At 34.5% G+C, this 11,655-nt stretch overlaps 1 protein-coding gene across 1 annotated transcript; it reads right to left on the bottom strand.

Moving 5' to 3' along the window:
* Nucleotides 1-1,441: 1,441 nt before the first annotated feature.
* On the bottom strand, nucleotides 1,442-11,184 carry LOC133286263 (calcium-dependent lipid-binding protein-like). The gene is made up of 12 exons (XM_061483657.1): nucleotides 11,002-11,184; nucleotides 10,741-10,872; nucleotides 7,659-7,760; nucleotides 7,404-7,454; nucleotides 5,759-5,879; nucleotides 4,336-4,457; nucleotides 4,151-4,249; nucleotides 3,937-4,017; nucleotides 3,756-3,841; nucleotides 3,246-3,471; nucleotides 2,433-2,597; nucleotides 1,442-2,051 (listed from the first exon to the last, which is right to left on the bottom strand). Exons 2-12 carry the CDS (start codon nucleotides 10,843-10,845, stop codon nucleotides 1,668-1,670), a joined length of 1,542 nt encoding a protein of 513 aa, XP_061339641.1. The 5' UTR covers nucleotides 10,846-10,872; nucleotides 11,002-11,184; the 3' UTR covers nucleotides 1,442-1,667.
* Nucleotides 11,185-11,655: the final 471 nt, after the last annotated feature.

Here is an 11,655-nt window from a genome sequence, read left to right as displayed (position 1 = left end):
AATCATAATCTCAAGAAGAGAGAGAAAAATAAATGTTAGTTAAGATTCTGATCTAACGGTATTGAAGAGTGGTAAGCAAAGGAAAAACAGAAAAAATAATAGGTAGAATAACTTATCCCATGAATAATATATGGGCCAAAGAATGCAAGCTAGTTTTCTTTCTCTAAAGTTTGGCTACAAATGCATGAAGTGCAATCTTCCTATATAAATCATCTTGTCATGGATTATCTTTCCACTTGTAAGAGTTGCTACTTGGAAAACTAGCATAAATTGGGGGCTAGATCACAAGTTTAAGGTGAATGGCACGCTAAAAAAACTGTGTACAAATATGGTCGGAATATATTTCCGGGCATTTGGTGAATTTGGTAAAAACGTGAAAAATGAGTCAATGAAGAAAATGATTTTTCCCCATAATTTTAGTTTACTCACTTCTAGACATCAAAATCCAGCACATGAATTACTTACGTATTGCTTACAAATCTATGATTTCTTATTAACAAAATTAAATTACATTTTTGGTCTCGACAAATATAATATTTTTCATTTGGTTTTCTGAAAAATTGATTGAGTTAATTAATTGAGCTTGAAAGGTATGAGCTGAAAAGTGAATTGAAGTGAGAAACAGAGAGATGAGAAACTAAAAAGTAACTACACGTTATTTTTCTCAGATGATGTCGGAGGTGAATCAAAAGGTGATTGAAAAAACGCAGGAATAAGATGATATCCTTAGGAGCAGCAATAAACGGAATAAAGCGGGAGATTCTTACTTCTCCAATGAAACAACAATGACACCATGAAGAGAACCATGGAACTATGGAGGGGGGAAACAATCATGTCATTCAAGGAAATGCCGAGGATGAGGTTATTGAGGTTTTTTTACCCTTATGATGCAAAAAAACAAACACAAACATATGGCAGATTTAACTTTTTTGGTAAACTATTTACCAATTTAATACGAATAAAACATGTCTAGAGAGTATGAGCATTTAATTCACTCGTCAATGCAAAAGCTAAAATGCACCTACCACTATCATGATTTACAAAATGCGTGACATGATTTGCACTTCCTGTATTGCGTTGATTTTTGTATATTTTGCGTATGAAGATGATGCATGATTTAAACGTGCACAATTCTCAATATGTGTGTTTCACTCGCATTAAATTGGTACATAATTTACCAAAAGAATTAAATCAGTTATATGTTTGTGTTTTTGCATCACAAGGATAAAAAGCCGATAATTGAGCTTGTATCAAAGGAGAGAATTGAAGATCATTGCGGGGCTGATGAATTTAGGACGGTCATGGGTTCAGATGGAGTACCTAATGCCGTCTGCTCTAAGGCAGCTAAAGATAAAGATAAACCATAATTACTGTAACAAAATTTCCGTTTTGAATCACTTTGATTTCCTACGAATAACAGGAATTTTTACAATTTGTTCGGTTTTATTACACATCCAAGTTAAACTATAATTACAGATAAAGATGGTACAACTAAAACTAAATCCACATTTCAGCTATCAGTCTTCAATCTATTTCCATCAACAACAGCCTCAGAAAATGTCTCTCTCTCTCTATATATATATATATAAGAACAAGCAACATAGGTAATATACATCTACTGTGAGAGTTTAAACTAAATATTCAAGGTCATTTCATTACTCTTGCAGTTACAGAGGCTTTGCACCACCACCACTCTCCTCCACATTATTGACTGGAGTAGATGAACCACTCCTTCTGGATACACCTTGCCCTGTGATTGTCCTACCCATAAACTTTCCTGCTTTGCTCAGTCCACTACCAACAGCACCAAGGCCACTGCCAACAAGCCCAGCTCCAGCACCAATTCCACTTCCCACAAGCCCAGCACCGCTAACAACACCAGTACCAACCAGTCCAACACCAGACCCAACTACTGATACTGCTCCATCTATTGCATCCATTGTACTTCCTATAACTCCCTCCTCTTTCAGTTTCTTCCTTTCATCTAGTATCCTTTTCTCAGTTTCCAGTGCAGCCAACTGCTCTTCCTTGTTAAATTGATGATAGAAGATCTGAAATTTCATATTAGATTATAACTTTAAATCAACTAAGACAACATCCTGTTAAAATGTACACAGGCTCCCCAACTCTTTGCGATGGTAGGGGTGAGTGAGAGTCGATTGCACGCTCCCTTACACTTGCATTTTTGCAAACATTTGACCTTACGATCACAAAGGAGCATTCGCACTCTAAAAGAGAGTAGTGTAAGTGAACACAAAAATAGGGAGGTAGTAAAATGCGCTAACGATAGCATGATCAGAAAACCTAAAGGGAAAGAAAAAAGGTTCCACTCTATTTCTCAGTTTTCATCTATTATATATCATGCATAGCCCAAGAAATTTTGTTATGATGTCATCCCCAAACACAAATAAATCAATAACATCTATTTATACCTTTATGGTCAAGGATCCTCGATCCTTCTTATCTTTCACTTTCAGAGTATCAAGGGATGACAGCAGCTGCAATTCCAACTCCTTTTCAGTTTCTGCTTCCAGGTCAATAAGAGGTAATTTTGCTATTCCCAATCGCTTATCTTGCCCAATGTCTTTATCAAAAACCTATTTGCAGAGTCATGAAAATTATTGATGTTAATTTTATTAAATCAATCATAGAATACGAATAGTATACTAGGAACTGTGCAGTTAGAGGGAGAGAAAAAAAAGAATATTTCAAATTAACAGGTGTAGCTGTGTAGAGACAGATTAATAAACCTTTAAGGGAAGAAAATAAAGTATCAACTATGGTCCAGACCGCAAAAAGGAATCCAGCAAATTTCAAAGAGGATTTATTCTATTATGATTATTACATTACAATTGATGCTTAATCTTAGTAGAATATTATTGGGAAACAAAATTGTGTCCACTCTTATTTCCACAAAAGAATTGTACAAAATAACCCTACTCACGATAATGTGATAATATTTGAATGGTAATTCTGAAAAACTAACTTATGTTACTGCTTGTCAAATCAAAGCATATGAACAAACTATATTTAGGGTACTTTCATGTTCATGCATTTAAAATATCCAAAAAAATAAATTATTCATAAATTTCTTAATTTCATCCATAAGCAATTGGCATAAGTGAAGAGGATACATTCTACTTTTCGAGTAGTAGTGAAAGCAAAAGGTCACAGCATATTCCTAACAAAGGAGGCAGAATAAAGTAGCACAAAAAGAAGAGTGCAAAGTATTAGTGGCGTGAAACCTCGAGAATGAGTGACTGGGTCTCCTTGTCTTCTGCAATCAAGTCAAATACCTCATTCCAAACAGGATTCAGATTGTCATCAATAACCTTCGTTTTAACCTTAAACCGTGGTCGAATATGCACAACTACATAAGGATCAGATTTCCCAATCATTTCCTTATTCTTTAAATCATTCGCTCTCATTACAGTCACTGTAAGCCTTCCCTGGGGTTTAAGCTCCAGTTCACTGCAAAAAAAAAACAGAAGAGCTTATGCAGTGCGAAATATTTGAGCATAAACATTGAAATTGGCATATTCCCAAATCCCAATCTGCTTTTCTTTATTTTAAGGTGGGGGAGGAGGAACAAAAAAAGAAACAGAAGCACGTTTCTTAAGAAATACTTCCACATCAATATCAAACTCAATTTTAAATATTGTTTATCAGATATAGTAATAAACCTAGACATGCTTTGATCCGCATTCAGAAAGAAACTTGAGAAGCAGAAAAAGCTTCCATAAGATTCACATTACCTAGTATCAACAGGTATACCCCCAAGTGGAACGACAATCCTATGAGGCCATTGGAGCATATCAGTAACAATTGAGTTCACAGTATCCTGTTAAAAGTTAGGCAAAAGTTAGAGTGGATTATAAATATTAATTCAAAATCATTTGAGGAGGAAAAGGGACAAGTTCATAAAATAAAACTCACATCAATCATATCTGAAATTCCAGGAAGTGCCGTCAAACTTCCACCAACAGCCTTCAGTGTGTAATCAATTTTAGGCTTTGGCTGATTAAATGTTAATGGAAAAGTTAGCAATTCCAAGAATAAGAATTAATATTAGCATCCCAAGTTACTATCATCCAAAGTAATCCAAGAATTCATATTGATTTAGGCAGTGTGAATAGAACAAATAAATTACCTCAGCAAGTAAGGCAACAACAACAGCAGAAATGCAGGGGATTTCTTCAGCAAGTTGGAATATAACACGAATAATGCTGAAAACCTGGAGATCCTTCAACTGAAGCAAAAGACAGTAACACAATTTTGAAGATTTCTTATGGGAACATGAAATTCAACATAGAAAAACACTCTTCTGAGTCTAACCTGAATAGGGATTGAAGCAACAAGTGCAGCTTCAACAGCCAAAACAATATTGGGATCACCACCCCAACGGAAATCAATGTCCATTATGATTTGACCTTTGTTAAGACTCTGAACACGAATACCTGCATGGATGAAAAAAACTGCTTGTATTAAATCTAGATATACAAATAAAATTCAACAAAAAAATTGACGGAGAAAAAAACGTGGTATAAAAATTGTATCTCATAACATTTTGTTTGGTCTGACTGAATGTTTCAAGTCAAACAGTTTAATAACAATATCATCAATACTGCACGAAATCCATATATTTACAGATTTTAACAAACCACATTATTGTTGCAAGGATTACGTTGCATATGACAGACCTTAAATATTTTGATTGATTGTAAAACCACGCTATTCCAGATTTTATTTATCCATTTAATTGATTTATCTTTGATCCAAGATGTTGAAATTATAGGAATTTATGTATGCAAGGAAGAAAAGAGATAATCAAGACTGAATAAATTAGGTATGTTGGTACAACGGATGTGCTCAAAACTACAAAGCAATAAATCCTATTTCTACTAATAAAGACTCCAAATCCTAATTAAATAAGGAAACAAACCATGAAATATATAGATATACGAAAACAAATCCTAAGAGATAATTTAAGATAGTCTAAATTACTTTAAGATATATTCTAACACAAGACATATTAAATCTTGAATCTTACAATAATTGTTTCTTTCCCTGATTTTGAAAAGATATTATGAACCAGACAGGATTGTATTGCTTTTAGATATAAAATAATCTAAGATTTTGGTTTTGATTCCTAATGGGGTTCCTTCTTTGGTAGGTCATTTGAAAATACCACTATAAGCCCTAGTTGAGGCTTGTGGCATGCCATTACCTTGGAATGGGGCAGCCTCCCCTATCCCTAAACATTTTAGCACCCACAATTTTGTTATAACCTTGAAAAAGTATCACAATTTTGTTACATATTGTAAAATCTAATTCAACCCAAAATCTTAAGCTAGTGTGTGAGGCTACATTAATGGTTTTAATATTTCTCTAACACGCCCCCTCACACGAGAGCCCACTGGGCTTGAAGGGTGGACAATGTACAGGCCCATCTACCTGTGCTAAGAAACTTCACAAGACTTAATTGATTATTAATTAAATGGAGGCAGTGGGGATCGAACCCGTGACACCAAGGCTCTGACACCATGTAAAAAATCAATTTAATCCAAAAGCTTAAGCTAGTGGGTGAGGCTACCTTAATGATTTTAATATTTCTCTAACACATACGAAGCATCCTAAAAGAAATGTTGTAAAATAGAATGACAGATCAACCTTATTATCTGAATTTATGCATTCCTTAGGTGCAGTAGTGAATTTAGCAATGAAAAGAATGAGGAGAGGAATTACTGTTAAGTGATACCTTCGATTTTTGGGGGCACCTTTCCAAGAGACAGCTTGCTGAACTTCAATGAAGTAATTCCCGGGGGTCTGTACTCTTCCAATAGTGGTTCAACAGATTCTCTTATCACCAATGTAGCTGCCTAAAAGTAATCACAATCCATACCAAGATAGGTCAGCTATTTACCCCTCTGAAAAGAAGATTTGCAAGGAAAATCAAAGTAGAAAAGTCTCCTAGAGCCTAAGCACAAGAGTAAAGATTTATGTCTAAGGAAAGCAAGGTGCATGTTGCAGAGAACATACACACAGTTTATTGGTTTTAATGAATTGCTGCCTCAAGATCTAGGGGTCACAGGTTCTAGTCACAGGAACAGCCTCTCAAGTCCAAATAAGGCTGCATAAATACCTTCCCTAGATCCCACAATGGAAAGAACCTTGTGCATTGAGCTACTTCTTTAGAATAAAAATTATTACTGGGAAAGGAAGAGAATACAACTAAGGGGTGTGATTCATGACAAGTAGGCTGATCGTAACCATATATTGTAGAACGGTTCATATCACCATAGCATCTATGCTTAGCATTGGCTCCCCATGCCTTGCATCAAGGAGGATAACATGTCCTCATTAAAAAAAGAAAAAAAGAAATCTAGAGAAAAAAATGAACTTGAAAAAAAAATCAAGGAAAAAGAAGCAGCGATCTTGCCAATCTCTCTGCATATCAGAAATAGCAATCAATACTATCTTGACATGAATACCCACCTTTTTTTGTTTTATTTCAATTAATTATAATAACCACTCACCCGAATTTCTTGACTTTTGACTAATATAAAAAGTTTAAATAGCTCCATCGTCTCCACTTTTAATAACTCTAAGAGAAACAATTAAAAAAGATTTAGATCTAGATTGCCTTTCTGAAGACTTATTTTTTGACATAGCACAATGGTGTCATTTGATTCATGTATCCAACTCCACCTAGTGGGAAAGGGCTCTTGTTGTTGTTGTATCCCCACTTTCCTATTTTTGAAGATAAACTTTGTATATCCCAGACACCAAACAGATCCATACCCATGTTTTGGCATATCAGTATAGATAAGCTTTACTCAAGGGGACACTGAATCTGAAGCATGGTACATTCAAAACAAAGCAGGTAATGTCCAAAATGCAAATATCATTCATGAAAATAAACATCACCCATATTTACTAAATGTAAGATACCTAAAGTTAAGTCAATTACAAAAATGCAGGCAAACATTGTCACTTTATAACATCTAGTAATGGGAAGACGGAGATACAAACCTAACTAAATACCGAATGAAATCCAGTTTTCATGGTTTTGTTTTTTGAGTTTCTATATTATATTAGTTATCAATGAGGAATCCTGAATTTAGTCTCTCCCCATAACCAACAGATCCAATATACTCTTTTTCTTTTTCAAACTGGACAACTAGTAGGGTGTTAGAAGCAATATAATGTCATACCATAATAAATGAACAATCTGATCTTGATTACGAATAAAATATATTCTGTAAAATAACATACTACATAAACAACAGAAACATCACAGTCTAACCTAGAAAATAAATCCAGCCAGAAATCAACGTAAAAACACCAAACAAAATGTTGTAGATAGTTATACAAACATATAACGTGCATGCAAGCTTACTCACATCAGCCACAAATGGCCAAAGTTTGGATAGCTGCTTGTTTAGCCATTTCACCTGAAAAAGCCCATGCAAGGAAGGGTCATATACAGAGCACATGCGCAGTATTTGAATTGGGAAACAAGAAATAGAGTTTCAAAATCTTAATGTTGTAGTTGCATTAGATGCTTTGCCAATATATAATACTGGAATAATAGGAGTGTTGTGTTAAATCGTTTCAGTAGAAAGCTAAGTAATCACAATGACAGACAAAAATTCCACCTGCTCATATACGGGAAAAGATATCCATTCAGGAAAATTATCACCGCAAATTTTCCTTAAATCATCTCTGTTAAGGGACCCAAGGAGTTTAATGTCAACTGCCTGCAGACAAAAAAGAATAATGTTAAGAAAAGTAGAAAAAACATATCTCCGCGGATTAAAATGCGACAATTTTTTGTTAAATATAATTATGTTCACCCCAGAGGAACCCTACACAAGATATCCTTGCTAGTGTTGTAGTATTAATCATAGTATGGGTCTTTCTAAGTTATGATGCATTCCTTTTTCATTTTCCTTTTTATCTCCCTGTTTTTCTTGTCTTCTTCCATGTGTGGTTAAATCACTATAGAATCCAGGATCCAGACTCCATGTTGAAGTTCACAGCCACAGGGAAAGGGCACAATTTGGACATATGTCACAGGCTTATGATACAAACAGATAAATGATTGATAAGCTTGTAACCATAGTAGTTAAAAACTCGTTTTAAAACTGCACTTTTACATTTTTATGATTTTTTTCATCAAAACGTTTTTATCAACATTCCAAGCACTTTTACTTTTTTACGATTTTTTTATTACGATTTTACGTTTTCTGAATTTTTATCCCCCTTCCGTTTTTAGGTAAATACTCGATTTTAACTACCTTGCTTGTAACTCATTGTGCAGAGATAACAGCGTTAGATGTCATTCAACGAGCAAAGATTCCTCTGGTTCAAATTTTCCCATCATACTTCATTTATAATATCTTGTAATACACTACAGTGCAGTTTCACACACAGAGTTACATTTATGCACTTATAGTCATATACTCCATAAAACTATGGACAATGACAATTATCGAGCACTATATACCTTTTGTTCTAATACCAATACAGGATTTAATAAGAAAAGAAAACACATGATGGTATACACACAACACATATGCACCCACCATGCCTCTGAATTATACTTTGAAAAAAAAAACGGCATTTGATTTAAACTTCATGATAATTTTGAAAATGACTGCATTCAAAATTTCCAACTTTCTCTTTACACTTTGTTTCTGATTCTTGAGCGCAATTTATTTTACATTACTTTCAGGCTTTGTTTGGATTGTGGAATAGAGGGATTGGAAAGGGAACCCACAGGATGGGAAAATATTCCTGTGTTTCTTTGGGAGTCTGTTCTTTCCCCAGGCTTGCCTTTTCATTAAAAGTTGTGAAGTTACTATTTTACCCAATAACCCTTGAAACTAATAACAACAACCAAGCCATCCCACTAGCTGGAGTCACCTACAAGTACATGGATCAATCAATACCAATGGGCTCTATCAAAAACCAAAATTTCAGTAAGTTAGAAAACCACTTAGAGTAAGGTGTTTGTCAATGGTTTCGTAAACCCTAAAAGTTCCTGAGTTCTTTCACATTCAAGCTGAACCTTAAAGGCAAGCATCGGTCAAAGTAAGATCTTTTGAATCAGTCCTAAAGCCCTTGACTTGTTCTCAAGACATTTAAGGATTAAAAATCAACCACAGTAAATGTGAGTTAGTACAAAGCAGAAGTGCACAGCTTTGGAATGCAAAATTTCCTTGTCTAAGGGACACTCAGGCTTGGAGTTGATCATATAGAGAAAGGAGAGTTGGGCTTTGAAATCTTCTGGAGTGTTATCTTGTAAAGCTTTCTTCCAAATTCTAGCTTACTCTCCTAATTAATAATCAGAGATTCTCATAGTCAAACCCATTTGGAAGTCAAAAGTTCCTCTAATATCAATTTTTTTGCTTGAAAAGCAATTATTGAAAATGACTTGCTGCAGATTGAAGGCATCAACTACTCTTTCTCTTGATATGTTTATGTAGTTCATTAACAGAAGAGAATTCATTTTTGTATACTAAGTCCACATGGAATAACCCTTTTTTGGGTGTCGGACTGTCCGTGAATGCTAGGTGCTTACTTTTACCTTGGAATGGTTTCCAATGTTCCACTCTAAAGGTTTTGGTAAAAACAAGGAGGCTAATATTTAGTGGCAGTCTGCAACTCATTCGGTTCTCTATTGGATTTGGTTGAAGCAGAAAGCTCACATCTTTAAGGGCATCTCCCTGCCCCTAAACCTGCTTTGTAATATGATTGTGTTTATGCAAAGAGGCTGGATAATTTTGTTGCAATCTTTATTTTTTTTCAGGTTCATTCTTTTTCTTGTCTTTTCTACTCTGGAGTATGTCTTATCATCCCCCCCTAGTTAAACTTCCCCTCTTTTTTCTATAATGGAATATCGTCTTCCATAACACCAAATGATAGAACAAAGTGGAGAATTTGTTGGAAATTAAGAATTGCAAAATAATCAACATTTTCTCTGAAATTCCATATTTTGATGATACAACTTTTCAGTTTTCACCAAGAGTTCACAACTAGAGATTGTGAACTTCATATAGGTCTAAGGCCTCAAATTCCTACAACAGTTGTCTTCTCTGTGTTTAAGGCAGTGGTTGATTGTATTTCTCCGAAAGAACACTTTCAAGTCGGAGATATTGCTAATTAGGGTCTGCTCCTGCCTTTTAATAGAGGACATCAATTCTGTAAATTGACAAATTATTTCCATACTATTTTTCTTAACAAAAGCATACTCTGTATTTTTCTTTTCCCACCAGTTTCTTTTGAGCTACAATGTTTCAGAATATAAATTTTGGAAAAAATATTTGTCATTTTAAAGTACAGTCATTTTAATTAAAATTAGTGTTTTTTATTTAATATTTAAATTAAAAAAATATCTTCCCACTTTCTCTCATCCTAAAACACAATAGTTTTGACTAAAATGACACAATTGTAGAAACACTAATCCCATAAATTTTCGCAAGAGAAATTGTATTCAAAGTCATAGTTCTGCAGCCCCATATGACTCTTTTCTCACATTGATTACACCCCTTCAATATGACATGCTTTATTAAAAATTAAAAAGCACTAGTAAGTTATTGGCTGTTCCATGAACCTAAAAATCTCCCAGTTTTTCTTTTAAATATTCAGGGACTCATCCTACTGACTATATCTCAATTCATCAACTTTTCTTCAACAAAACCCAAATTCAAGATAAACAGCACAAAACCACCGTACCTTTGCAATTCGCTTGGCGCTTCGGTACCTCATCATGCGCTGCCACGCAGCCATCAATGCTATGCCGAATGCCATCCCCAGAAAAATCCCAGAAAACAAACCCATTTTCCCACTGTCCAAACACCGCTACCCCTTCAATACAAAACCAAAAAATAATAATAATAATAATCAAAACCACTGATACCCAAACGAAAAAAGCACAAAAATTTAGGAGAGAAACCTGCAAAACAACACACTAATCAAGCCAAAATATAAACTTACTGTGAGATTTGATAAAAAGAACACCAAAAGGTGCAACTTAAAGAAAACCCAAGTTTTATTTTTCTGTTTTGTACGTTATAGGACTCTCTCTCTCTCTCTCTCTCTCTCTCTGTGTCTGTCTCTTTGAGTTTGCTTCAAAACTGTGAACTTTTTCTTGCTTGTAACGTTAATTTGAAGAGTATTAAAGGCTTGTTTCGTTAGGGACTGACTCACTATCACGCTCAGCATCAATTACCCTTCAATTTTCCTTCCAGGTTGCACTTTTTTGGATTTTTGGACTTTTTCACTTTTTTGTTTTTTCTTTTAACTTTATTTCTTAAATTACTTATACTCGAAGATTATTTTTTTTAATTTTTTTTTTTTCTAAAGTACTTCTCAATGCTTTCTTGTTTTATACATGTTTGTGTCGGTCGGCCAACACAACAAACTGTCAGGGATCATCAGAGAGGCCAAAAACGCAGAAAAATAGGGAAATGGAGAATAAGACACACCAAATTTCAACGTAAGGTAGGGGGTAAAAAATCTTCCACTAGCAGAATGACAAAAAGATCACTCTAGTCACGCTAGAGATACCCTCAAACAAGATTGTTAAATCGCAATAACTAGTTTGGCCGATTTTTGTGTATCGTGAATCATATTGATTCATAAGATATA

The sequence above is a fragment of the Gastrolobium bilobum genome, unplaced genomic scaffold, assembly GCF_033153095.1.
Source record: "Gastrolobium bilobum isolate Gb01-03AN ecotype WA unplaced genomic scaffold, APGP_CSIRO_Gbil_v1 utg12063, whole genome shotgun sequence".
In the NCBI taxonomy this organism is placed as follows: Eukaryota; Viridiplantae; Streptophyta; class Magnoliopsida; order Fabales; family Fabaceae; genus Gastrolobium; species Gastrolobium bilobum.
The sequence above is the reverse complement of the archived record's forward strand: the minus strand, read 5'-3'. Positions and strand labels throughout refer to the sequence as shown.